Genomic DNA, 14,083 nt, shown 5'->3' on the forward strand with positions numbered 1-14,083 from the left:
ACTTGGTTGGTGACATCTTTCCAATGGAGGTAAATAACGGCTGGATATCATTGACGAGAAGTGTCTGAGAAGAGGTGTAGTTGTACTTCTTTAACTTCACCAAATCCCTTGAGCTTGAAACAGTGGACTACTTGCATTTCTTGCTGCTTTGGTAGATTATCTAGCCAGCCTCTAATGGGTCATCCCTGCTCAAACTCTTTCTACTGAGTGTTAGCAACAGCAACGTAGCCTTCATGACATATGGCGCAATGAATCCAAAAGGATTGAAGATGGAATAAACAGTTGACACAATCCCTCTTCGTGTAATTGGTCTCTGGTTCGCTAGCTGCAATATCTTCTCCAATACCTCCCATGCAAACTTGTCTTTCTCTGTATTCCACTCGAGGCTAAGAGCACTATCTGTAGGAAGTCGTGTAAGCTATACATTAACCACAGATTTGGCTCTTTCAGACTCAAGGATCGCAGCCAGCACTTCTCTATCATTACTATACCACTTCCTCAAGCAAAAACCGCCTTTCTCTAACAACCTGCGCATTAAATTGCTAATTTAACTGCTTTCTTTGTGGCACCTGCTGACTTCATCATGTCATCTTCAAACATGCTGCCCTTCACAGGGCCATAGCTAGCATGAGGAAAGACGAGGCAATTGCCTCGTCTCGATTTTGGTCCAAGATTGACTTTTCTGAAGAAAAATGCCTCGGGAAATGTTTAGAAGAGCACTTCTGAGCCTCTAGATTTCAAAATTTTCTGGGGGGGGGGGCATGCCCCCAGATTCCATTAGCGACTCGCACCTTCAGCGCTCGAAACTTTCGTCGTCTTGCTCTGAAGTTTGGCTACGGCCCTGCTTCACTGTCGCTTCTACTTTTGCATCAAACCCCTCCTGATTCAACTGAGGTGTCTTATAGATAGAAATTAGCAACGCTTGGTGAAGATGTAGCACCAAATAGATGTTTCACCATTCGATACTCTTGCATTTCCTTTGCCAGATCCCTATTCGGCCACCATACAAATCTTTTAAGATTTAAAAAGTGTCACAGTCTTTTGGGTCCACCATGAATTGGTGAAACATTGCTTCATGTCACCAACTACTAGTGATATTTATCCAAACTTTACTGCACAATCATGAACCAGCCTCACTTTTGCCGGGCTTTAAGGGATGCTTTTCTGGGTAGTGAGCGAGGTACCACACTGATTTACCCCTTGTGTTCAACTCTTCTCCAAGAACTCTTTCTGCATGTCTTCTTTCTATGTAGTCGTCGTTGATCATCAAAAAAAACATCAAATTTAGTGTTAGCAAGTAAATTATAATTAAAAATGTTAGCCCAGTCAAGAAGTGCGAAATCATTGATTCATTTTTCTTCATCAAACTTGGAATAATCATTTTTATAATAGTGTAGAGTTTTATGATTTACCTTAATATTATCTACAATCGAAAGTTGAGGAAGATGATCTGGGATTCTTAGGGCTAACTTACCACTGGTAGTATTTACAGCATAAGTATTTGAAAATATGTAATCGATTAGGGTTGCAGATCTTTCAATGATACGGGTTGGTTGTAAAATATAGGGAAGAGGAAAATAAGAGTTCAGCATCAGCGAGAAATCATTGGATTCCGGATGGCTTTAACAGTTTAATAGGTTAATATTAAAGTCTGCCGTAAGAAAGATATTCCTATTTTATCTTGATAACTGAGATAAAATTGACTCAAAATTTTCCTTAAACCTTACAGGATTGAAAGATGGGTGCAAATAGGCGCAACGATAAAAGATGTTTTTAGTTTTAATGTTAGTAATTTCAACCCAGATGGTTTCAAAGTCATTATCAGTTACACTCAGGTCAGTTCGTTTGAAGGTATTTGTTACTTTATCGATCAAGGAACGCTGGTGTAAGCAAAGATCACCCTGTGTAACAATGATAATAAACGTGCAAGTTTTACGCTTTTACTTCTTGTCAGGATCTCAATCCGTAGTCTTTACGTTTTATTTGCGCAGCGGTAATGCTCACACCTCTGTGAATAGGAAAGTTTCTTAAACATCCTTCTAAAAAATAAATGGAAAAAATGTCATGGCATTATGGCTTTTGAAATGAAATTTCGTAACAGCTTATCCCACAATAATCCATAAGGTACTGTGCTTCTTGACTTTCCCCGCGGGCTTGAAGTTTTCGCCACACAACTACTCCGATGAAAGCTGCGCATGAAAGCTCTTTCATAAGACACCTCTTCAAAAACAGAGCTCTTCGCTCTGCCATCACCTTATTGTTGAGTTTGTATGGTGGGTCGTGTTGCCAGGGCAAAGTAACTTGAAAGTGTCCATGGACTTGCTGCAGAATCCCTTCCATGATCTAAAAGGCTCTCTTATCTTCGACTGGTGCGCAAACTTTGGTCTCTACTTCTGTGTTTTCAAAGTCTGTTTTCCATAGCCTTTCTAACTGCTGGTGTCATTCTTCATTGCAAATTTCGCATTCAGTTTTGCTGTCTAATAACATACTGAAGTCTTTCTCATAAGTCAAGTTATCAGTGGATTCTTTTAAAGGACCTTGGTCTATAACATTATCATCTGATCGCTCATTAAATCTTCCACCTTTAATCATTAGACTAACAAACACACTTTCATCTTCCAAGTTAGGAACGTTGTCGTGAACAAAAAGACCCTCTATAGTACGCGTGAAATTTGCTAAACAATTTGGGCTATCTTTTTGGCCCCCAACAGGACCAATTACAGTATTTCTTAAACTTTATCTGACCGCGACTGGTTTATCTTACCCGGTTTTTCATCAGCTATAACAACTAAGTAACTTACTTGAATTCACTATGATCATACATGTTTGTGACCCATCACGGGATTTCAGGGAAGAAGGTGAATCCACGCTCACGGTACACTAGCACGCTAAAACAAAAGAACATGCCTTTAACACGTTAGCTGCGTGTAGTTACTTGTCTCATTAACTTCGCAGCCATTGTCTTGCTTCGCACGGTAGAAACAATGAAACGTGTTAAGATCTTGCTCGCAACTTTGCACGATATAACACGGTGACCGTGCCAATTTTATAACACACCTCTTAGCTCGTAAGATGCCAAGATCAGTGTACAGTAAATAATACACGGCTTCGCTCGGAAAGCTTCGTTTTGCGCCGGCTAACTTGCGGTCAGTTATTTATTTTAAAAATGCCGGTTTGCATAGAGTGACGAACAGCGACCGCGTAGGGGACATGGAGCCGGGAATATGTTGCTAAAGTATTCACAAAGATTCAGTACTGGGCTCACTCTTCGTGAAGCGATAAGGATTTATATTTTAAAAGATTAGAGTTGAGTTTTAACAAAGTAATTCATGTGTCTAAACTGAGCTCCTTTGAACACTTCGTGCTCACTGAATTCCTTGTGAAAATCTTGAGGGAAAGAGCCCTGATTTACCATGAATGTTTCCTTTTTTATTACAACTTTCGGATAGGACAGAAGATCTTCTTCATATTCGCTTACAATCGGTGAGTAATATACTTTACAAACACCATTCTCACAATAATTTATTAAGAAGCTGACAAACACAAGTAACAAAGTAAGCCGGGTTTTACAAGATAAGCTAGTGTGATAAGACACAAAGGAACTTAGCGTGTTAAAAAAAAAAAAAAAAGCGTGTCATAGAAAGAAAGCTCTACTGTGTTAGCCAGATATGAACAATGGCTACAACATGCTTTTCAAAATCAATTGTTTTTATGCGCATATCTGCGCGATAAGTGTGTCGTGCCGTTAGCGTGCGAGCGTGTTATAACGTGCCGTGTGCGTGTGTTCACCTAATTCCCTGACACCCCGGTAATAGAACTGAGAAGAGTCTGTAATCATACCATTCATGTCAAAGTCGGACGACTGCGCAGCGGGAGTCCGATTTGTTTATCGCCAGTATGATTACAGACTGAACTGGACGACACAAAGTCTTATTACCAATCAATCATAAAAATGACAATTTCCGAAAAAAGAAGAACATCCAGGTAATGAACGAAAAGTAAAACATTTCCATTAAAAGACTGACAAAGGAGGCGTAAATTGTTTAACTATTTGATAGTTTGATCGACTCACTGACCTGTCTGATAACAGACTTTTTGGATAAAAACTGCAGAAAATGATGGTTTTGACGATTATACGATTATTTTTTTTTAAAAAGCAAATCTACTTACTCCGCTGCTGATGTCATAGGATAAGATTTCGTGATTTTCCAGTGGTCGTAATTTGCATTAATAATCAACTTAACCTCTTCTTGTTAAAGAAGTCTTGCGTAAGAAGATAAGTCCGCGTATGACGCTGAAAGTTCACGAAGAAAGGTAATGTGTTTTCTGTGGGGAACAGAACGTTACTTGACTGATTTCCTATAATCTTGTCCATAATCCTTTCTTTTTTTGTTTTTTTAGTCGTGTCATGTCCTGTGACTATTAAGTCATGTTATGTTGTGCAAAAATCGCCACCGAATGAAATGAATTTGCTACAAAGCCGGAGTTCGTCAAACCACTGAGGCCTCACAATATTTTCAAATATTCCATGTCATATTGTGGAATGTCAAGAAATCTTCCAGAGAGTTGTTGTAAAAGGTTATCTCTCTTGTTAGCCTGAGAATTGAAACGCTTAAAACTTGAATGCATGTAGCTTGATCCCACGAGGCTTTATTGTAAATTATTTGAACCCATGACCTCTGCGATACCGGCGCAGCGCTCTACCAACTGCGTTCAAATATATGACTTTCATATATTCTTAACCATTTATTCATCACTTCACGGGCTTATTTAGAACCAACTTCATGACCAGCTCAATGGTAGAGCGCTGCACCGGTATCGCAGAGGTCATGCGTTCAAATCCCGTACAGGCCTGAATTTTTTTCAGGCCTTATTTTCACTACTGCCTAAGTAGTGCACATTACTGCGAGGATCACTTTCATTCACAAACTTATTTATCTTCACTTATTTTTCTGTTTTAAGGGGATATTGTGAATTCTAACACTTTCAGCTTGTTACAAATAGTTTCCGGGTGTAATCGACCCAGCCCATTTTTGTAACTTAACATCTGTGTTCCTGCTTGTTGTGACTCGTTATTAATCCAGATTATCGACTCATTTAGTAATGTGTTACTAAAATCATGTTTCCCTGATAACAGGAAAGGATTGAAATAGAAACCTAACAGCAGAAGCCATGACACCTTTCATGAGCATCGCCTTATTTGTTGCCCTGTTCTTGCTCAACTCAGATCGCCTGCAGAAAGCCATCGAGATATGCAGTGAATGTTTGATTTTGCTAAATAGCCCCGATCAAAACAGCAAAGACCAATTTGATTCAGTACTGCTACAATTTTACAGTGACATCTATACCGTTCTTTTCACCGCTTATCGTCATATCTCTGACGACATAAGTGCGGAAAGATACGGGAGGAAACTGTTTGACTTATACAGCGAGTCTGGAATTATGCTTTATAAACTTGGTGAAAACCTAAAAGCGAAGGAATATGTTGGGAGGGCCCTTGCCATATCAACAGAAATTGGCGACAGAAGCGGAGAAGCATCCTGTTACAGAAACCTTGGAGTCTTGCTTCAGTCGCTCGGGGAATGCGACAAGGCTAAAGAATATCTCCAAAAAGCGCTTGTCATCAGAACTGAAATTGGCGACAGACAAGGGGAGGCAACTGACTACGGAAACCTAGGTACTGTGTTTAAGTCGCTTGGCCAGTACGATGAGGCTAAAGAGTATCTCAAAAAAGCGCTTGTCATCACAACTGAAATTGGCGACAAGAAAGGGGAAGCATTATGTTATAGAAACCTAGGTACTGTGTTTTATTCGCTTTGCCAATACGACAAGGCTAAAGAGTATCTTCAAAAAGCGCTTGTCATCACAACTGAAATTGGCGACAGAGAAGGGAAGGCAACTGACTATGGAAACCTAGGTACTGTGTTTTATTCGCTTTGCCAGTACGACAAGGCTAAAGAGTATCTCCAAAAAGCGCTGGTCATCAAAACTGAAATTGGCGACAGAAAAGGGGAAGCATCATATAGTGGAAACCTAGGTACTGTGTTTTATTCGCTTTGCCAGTACGACAAGGCTAAAGAGTATCTCAAAAAAGCGCTTGTCATCAGAACTGAAATTGGCGACAGACAAGGGGAGGCAACTGACTACGGAAACCTAGGTACTGTGTTTAATGCGCTTAGCCAGTACGACAAGGCTAAAGAGTACCTCAAAAAAGCGCTTGTCATCAGAACTGAAATTGGTGACAGACAAGGGGAGGCAACTGACTACGGAAACCTAGGTACTGTGTTTTATTCGCTTGGCCAATACGACAAGGCTAAAGAGTATCATCAAAAAGCGCTTGTCATCACAACTGAAATTGGTGACAGAAAAGTCGAGGCATCATGTTATGGAAACCTAGGTACTGTGTTTTATTCGCTTGGCCAATACGACAAGGCTAAAGAGTATCTTCAAAAAGCGCTTGTCATCAGAACTGAAATTGGCGACAGAGAAGGAGAGGCAAATGACTACGGAAACCTAGGTAATGTGTTTCATTCGCTTGGCCAATACGACAAGGCTGAAGATTATCACCAAAAAGCGCTTGTCATCACAACTGAAATTGGTGACAGAAAAGGGGAAGGATCATGTTGTGGAAACCTAGGTTATGAGTTTCAGTCGCTTGGACAATACGACAAGGCTAAAGAGTATCTCCAAAAAGCGCTTGTCATCAGAACTGAAATTGGCGACAGAGCAGGGGAGGCAACTGACTACGGACACCTAGGTAATGTGTTTCATTCGCTTGGCCAATACGACAAGGCTAAAGATTATCACCAAAAAGCGCTTGTCATCACAACTGAAATCGGGGACAGAAAAGGGGAAGGATCATGCTATGGAAACCTAGGTGATGTGTTTCGGTTGCTTGGCCAATACGACAAGGCTAAAGAGTATCTCCAAAATGCGCTTGTCATCAGAACTGAAATTGGCGACAGAGAAGGGGAGGCAACTGACTACGGAAACCTAGGTAATGTGTTTCATTCGCTTGGCCAATACAACAAGGCTAAAGAGTATTACCAAAAAGCGCTTGTCATCACAACTGAAATGGGCGACAAGAAAAGGGAAGCATCATGTTATGGAAACCTAGGTACTGTGTTTTATTCGCTTGGCCAATACGACAAGGCTAAAGAGTTTCTTCAAAAAGCGCTTGTCATCAGATCTGAAATTGGTGACAGAAAAGGGGAGGCAACTGACTACGAAAACCTAGGTACTGTGTTTGTGTCGCTTGGCCAATACGTCAAGGCTAAAGAGTATCTCCAAAAAGCGCTTGTCATCACAACTGAAATTGGCGACAGAGAAGGGGAAGCATCATATTATGGAAGCCTAGGTACTGTGTTTGTGTCGCTTGGCCAATACGACAAGACTAAAGAGTATTACAAAAAAGCGCTTGCCATCACAACTGAAATTGGCGACAAGAAAAGGGAAGCATCATGTTATGGAAACCTAGGTAATGTGTTTCATTCGCTTGGCCAATACGACAAGGCTAAAGAGTATCACCATGAAGCACTTGTCATCTCAACTGAAATTGGCGACAGAGCAGGGGAGGCAACTTACTACGGAAACCTAGGTACTGTGTTTCAGTCGCTTGGCCAATACGACAAGGCTAAAGAGTATCTCCAAAAAGCGCTTGTCATAACAACTGAAATTGGTGACAGAAAAGGGGAAGCATCGTGTTATGGAAACCTAGGTTATGTGTTTCAGTTGCTTGGCCAATACGACAAGGCTAAAGAGTATTACCAAAAAACGCTTGTCATCAGAACTGAAATTGGCGACAGAGAAGGGGAGGCAATTGACTACAGAAACCTATCTACTGTGTTTCTGTTGCTCGGCCAATACGACAAGGCTAAACAGTATCTTCAAAGAGGGCTTGTCATCACAACTGAAATTGGTGATAAGGAAGGGGAAGCAGCAGATCTTACAAACCTTGGAGGAGTGTCTAGAACTGTTGGTGATTATGAAGCTTCGGAAGCATGTTTGGAGAAAGCTTTATTCATATCCAGGGATATTGGAGCTGGAAGAAGAGAGTTCGAAGTCCTTAAAGACTACGCCATTTTGTATTTATTGCAAAATAAAATCAAAGACTCTCTGTCGTGTCTTCATCTGTGCATTGAAAAGTATGAGGAGCTGAGATATTTTTTGGGCGCCAATGATGAGTTCAAAACATCATTGCTGGAGCACTCAGGAATATTTCCCTACAAGCTGCTTTGTACTTTGCTCTGTCATACCGGAAATGCTCGGAATGCTCTCTATGTTGAGGAGTTGGGTCGAGCTAGAGGCCTATCAGACTTAATGGCAGAGAAGTACTCGGTTGAAACGCACATCTTTGCTAATCCACAACCTTGGTTTGGCATTGAGAACATTTTAAGAAAGAAAAATAACTGTACTTGTCTGTACATTTCTTATTTTCAGAATCTTCTGCATTTGTGGATCTTGAAAACAAGTGGAGTCCTTCACCATAGAAGAATTTCAGTAGAAGAGAATCTAGTTCAGGCTGGGTTGCCTAAAGGTTTGTCTTTGAGTCAATTTTTGGATGATAATTTCCGGGGTCTTGGTATTTTGCCTACTAAAGATTGTGAAGATCGGTCTTTAAATACGATTAACGTGCAACCTCTCTCCCCCGCACAAAAGAGCTCAGCAAGATTGCGACTCGTCGAGGAGGACGAGGACAAGGAAGACATTTCAAGTCTATCTTTGTGTTACAAACTTTTTATTGCTCCCGTTTATGATTTGCTGGAGGGGCCTGAAGTCATCATCGTTCCTGACCGCAGTTTGTACAAAGTTCCATTTGCTGCACTGAGTGAAAAGGAGGGAGCCGAATACCTCTCGGAGACTCATAAGATCCGTGTCATTCCTTCTTTGACAACACTCAAGATTATTCAAGATAGTCCAGAGGGCTATCACAGTAACACTGGTGCTTTGATAATAGGAAATCCCAAGGTTCATTGGCTGCCGTCATTGCCATGTGCAAGAAAGGAAGCGGAGATGGTTGGACGACTGATGCGTGTTCCGCCTTTGGTAGAAGAGAAAGCAACGAAGCAGGCGGTGCTTGAGCGGATAGGTTCAGTGGGCCTGGTACATTTTGCTGCCCATGGCAACGCCCAAAGAGGAGAAATTGCCCTCTCCCCCATTCCTATTCCCAACAGTCAAAATGCTATCCCACCACAGGAAGCTTACATGTTGACGATGGCTGATGTCTCACGAGTGAAAGTTAGAGCTAAACTGGTGGTACTTAGCTGCTGTCACAGTGGAAGAGGTGAGATAACAGCCGAGGGAGTTATAGGAATTGCCCGTGCGTTCTTAGGATCTGGTGCTCGCTCGGTGTTAGTTGCACTGTGGGCCATTCCAGACTTAGCAACGGAGCAGCTGATGAATCGGTTCTACAAACACCTTGTTGAAGGAGAAAGTGCCAGTGAATCCCTTCATCAGGCCATGAAGTGGATGAGAAAAAACGGCAGGAACAAAATGTCTGAGTGGGCTTCGTTTACGCTGATTGGAGATGATGTGAGGCTCGAGTTTGACAAGCAGAGGTAAGACTCGGTGAGAACAGGTATTTCATAAATGAAAGCTAAATTAGATGTGAAGGTGGCTATGACTTACTGGTCTCTGACTTTCGGCGGGAATCCCTTGTCACCTTGAATACCAAGGCTACTTTTATACCATTTTTTTTGGTTTCTTTCAAATAGTAACAATTGATTCTCCCAGTTAGTTGTAAAATATAGAATCTTGTAAGCGCCTTTCTGCCAATCAGATACAAATGCACATTTGCCTATATATTAATATATTGCGCCTGGTATAACTGTTTATTTATAATTTTTTTTTTTTACTTTTGTTGTAGGAAAGAGGATGAGAATATCTCGAAGGAAACAGACTTTAGAGACTTTTAAATGGATAAACAAGTGGAATAAGTAAAGAAAATACTCTATCCGTTATTTTATTGTGTAATGAAAGAACGGGCAATCTTTAATTAAGCATATTGATTATAATTTTTTTGCGTTTTCTTTTCCGATCTTCTCAGAAGGAGGTATTGGTTACGTATTCGAGAGAGATTTTATACTGCGCAAAAATTATTTTATTCGGCCGATATAAGTAGCACGAAACATTATTGACGAAGGGCTCTTAAGTAAAGTGAAATCAGGAAAGTTGAAACAGAAGTTTAAGCATCAAAAATGAGCCAGTTGTCTTAAAGGGTTTTCTCTCAAAGCCTTTAATTTTTTTGTTATAGGTTTCGTTCACAGAATCCTAAATTTTTGACAAAAAGTCTTAAAAGAAACCTTTCCTTATGGTCATTTCCAGTACCACTTCTTAGTGCTTAAAAGACTGAAAAAAACGCGGATTACTAAATAGGACCATGGAAAAAGCTATCAAAGTCAAGAATTGTATTACTATAAAGTGGAAAAGTTACGGCAGCAATATTTTGAAACTGGTTCAATAAGTCACTTACGCATCGTAATGTTTGATATGTTATGATGTTTTCATGTTGATTTAATCGTTTTCAAGTCAGGTTATTGTCAGAAAGTTGGTTTGGGAATAAAAATGTTCTTGTTTTTACCACACTTTTATACACTCCTCTTTTTTGGGAAACTTTTCTAAGGGATTATGTAGTAATTCCAAAGACGCTAAAATAAAAGACAGCTTGAGAGAAATCTTAGGAAATATCGTGAGCGTCTGTTTTAACCAGGTTACAGAGTAAAACAGAAAGCACTGTTGTTCATTGTTAAGGCGTGCAATTCTCTGATCGTTTCTCCTCCACCCATGTGACTTGATTCTCGTCTTACAATCAAAAAAATCCTGGCGATGAAATTCTGGTGATCAGCATTCCAATGTCAAATAGTAATCCCAATATATGTATCACTTGATATAGCGTCAAATGATCGTATTATGGGAGCCAAACGAGTTTTTCATCCCTTCATTTGATGTAAATGACATTAATTTCATTCTAGAGGCATGAAAAAGTGATTGCATGCACGAAAAAAGGTTCGATCATGTCACGTTTTCTTGATATGGTGTCCTTCTCGTCTCCTTCTTTAGCTATTTCTAAGGGCGTTTAACATCACACTAATTATTCCGAACGTTAATATACCTGAACTATGAGTATCAGGGCATGAGGAATTCTCATTCCTACCCCAACCTACTCGTCCCAAACCCCTTCCCACCTCCATTTCGCTCTGCTTAAAAAAGGAAATTAAAGAGATGGATTCTGGCCGGTTTTGTTCGAAAACCTTTCTGTGAGCTATGTTTCTTATGAATCAAGAACATCGATCATTCCTACCCCAACCTACTGGCCTCAACCTCCCTCCCTCCCTCACTCCGTTCTGCTTCAAAGAGCGCATATAGTAGTAATCAGTTTGCTGGATAAATTTTTGATTCTTTTTGCTCTCAACCATTTAGCCCGCAACAGTTCTCACAGTTATTTTAAAAGCTTTTAATAAGAAATTTCTGTGCAAAATTTTGAAGTCATTCTGAAATTTTGTAGGTAACTGGCTTTTCTTTCTGTTCTGGTAGTGTTGCGCTTTTTCTAGACCATGAAACGTTACTGTCAAGTGCAATTTCTTGGGCATTTTACTTTACTTCCAATGCACAGAGACGTAAGTAAAAAGGAACTTAGCAACAGTGCTTAGCAACAGTTAGGTGAATATTTTCCATATAAGGTGATTCGATATATGAGCTGATTACCTGAGGTGAGTGAAAAAATTAGAACACTAGAAATGAAATATCCTTGAGAGTGTGTCCACGAGAGCACCAGGCAGTCTTGCTACATGCCATCTCACTGGTTTCAATAAAACTTTTCCAGTTTAAAGGGTCTACCCCAAAACTCAAACAGACAAACTGGTTTCCGGTTTTGGTTCTTTCCGGGGGAGGATAGACCACCTCCTGGTTTCTCTCGTTTTCACCAGGGAAATCGCTTCAAAATGGGCAAAATGTATGAAGCTCTCACTGCGATGCAACAAAATTTGAGGGGGTCAATGTTTAGTGACAGTAGGAGACAGACAACTCTGAAACGTCATGTAACTGTCAAAGAGTTTACACTTCTGGTAATATATTCCCCTCTCTCGCCACAGCTCAACAGATAGTATTGATCCTATGCAGGGATATGTGTTATATGTGTATCAGTTGTGTTGCGTCCTCATAGTGATGCTACATAAGTGAGCGAGTGTCTAAAAATCCCTCAATTCAACCTAAAACTCGAATTAAGAAAGACAAGATGGCGCAATTGTCTTGTTCATTTACAACTGACTGTAAAACCAAATGTAATTTTTTTCGCGCTAGCCAGGGGGGCAACAGCTCATACCCTTAATTCGTGGGTGTACAACCTAAAAGAAAACTTAAGAGACGTAAATGTATTCCAAACACGCATTTCGTCTGAGAAGAAGCTTACTCTAGCTCGTATTGGCTTATTTGGAGATTACGAAGGCCACGATTTCACGATATGCCTCAAATATCGTGCACAGGTTGGTGTGTGATTCAGACTTTCGGGATCGTAAGTGCTAGTATCCTCCTCATAAAAATCGAAGACGTAAAGTTGAGAGAGAGGTAATTCTTAAGATGGCAGAAGAAATCAAAGCTCGTGGCGAGTCTGCCAGGTGGCAAAGTGACTGTAAACCTTATAGAACGCATTCTGTGAATGTTATCTTAGAGTCAATGAATTAGGAAGAAAGGCAAGAAGGGCGCTTACCTGAATATCAATTTTCCTAACTAGTGAGTGTTGACTGCGATGAACTTTTTGTGATATGACTGCCAGGAATATGCAGATACGGTAGAAGCGCTCACATAAACAGTTTGGAGGCGGGCGATCCTCCCTCTGACTTTGGAACTGCGACAAGTTTATAGCGCAGACTAGCTGGCACAGTTTGGAGCACCTCGAGGGCCTCACTAGGATTATCATACTAGAAGCCTTCGGCTAACTAATCGTAGAAGCGGGTGGTTATCAGCAACGTGTACAGATCTCTGAACCCGGGCCATCGCGAGAACTACTCAATCAGTCACAAGCAGAAGAAGAAAGCGAGATATTCTTTCCAAGAGGAAGGATGTATCAAAACGTTACAGTCATATTTACTGCCTTCCAAAAGCACCTTAACATAGGAAGACACAAATTGAAGCTGGCAAAAGAATCCGCCTTTGATGAGAGCAAGAGGAAATAGACGGAGGCACAAGGTCGCACCTTAGGCAAAAATTCTGACAACCAATCCCTTACTAGCCAGGTGGACCGCTTTGGATGGGCCCATTGGAAAACACAAAAAGCTTATGCCTTTTTCTCAGAAAGCAAGCTGAGAAGTATCTTCCAAACGTGTGCCGGACAGGGGAGGAAACTAGTAAGAAGTGTGGCTTCTCAAATATGGAGTTTAAGAGACGACACCAGCCAGAAATGTTGTATAGGACAGACTGGTTGATAGAGCAGCAGATCGCTTGATACTTCAGCCGAATATCTGCCTTGACAAAAGCTGGTTTATTGAAGAAGTTTTTCTCTGTAAGTATGAATAAGGACGAAGAGGTTGATGCAGATGATCTAGTTTCAGAAACTGAGCGAACAAGGCAGAAGATCAGAAGGGACCTTGAAAAATTTAGACGAAGACTGCAAGGGAGGGTACAGCTGGCAGCTGCCACAGGCTATAAAATAAATACAGACCTTTGCATCTCACTTTCCTCTCAAATTTATCGTCTTTACCCATGAAAACAACTGGATATGTCCTCGGATTTTTTCATCACGGGAAATTTGCAGGAAGCCTACTGGTCAAAATATTGTTGACTCATTCTTTGAGTCACGCAATTCAAAGTCGGTAAGTCAACGTCGACAACACTCGATCGAGAGAGATGCAGATTTACATGTAGATATAGGATGCTTTTAAAAAAAGGAAGATATTTTACGATCGAGGTAAGCAGATACATATAGAGACCTGCAGAATATTCTGAAATTTTTGTCTAGCAGACAGCATGAACAGCGAAAAGTATTCGGGTCACGATGCACATCGTGATGCACATGTTTGTTTTGGCGGAGTTCTGCATTGAAGTGTTCGATGGCGGTAAGTGTCAACGCCAACACTATTTTAGTTTTATC

At 40.7% G+C, this 14,083-nt stretch overlaps 1 protein-coding gene across 1 annotated transcript; it reads left to right on the forward strand.

Annotated features, from left to right (window-relative positions):
- The first annotated feature begins 5,150 nt into the window (after window positions 1-5,150).
- LOC149039947 (uncharacterized) lies at window positions 5,151-10,673 on the forward strand. Its single transcript, XM_089182742.1, has 2 exons — window positions 5,151-9,557; window positions 9,866-10,673. Exons 1-2 carry the CDS (start codon window positions 5,173-5,175, stop codon window positions 9,912-9,914), a joined length of 4,434 nt encoding a protein of 1,477 aa, XP_089038868.1. The 5' UTR covers window positions 5,151-5,172; the 3' UTR covers window positions 9,915-10,673.
- Window positions 10,674-14,083: the final 3,410 nt, after the last annotated feature.

This window comes from Pocillopora damicornis, chromosome 9 (genome assembly GCF_964200805.1).
Source record: "Pocillopora damicornis chromosome 9, jaPocDami1.2, whole genome shotgun sequence".
NCBI lineage: Eukaryota > Metazoa > Cnidaria > Anthozoa > Scleractinia > Pocilloporidae > Pocillopora > Pocillopora damicornis.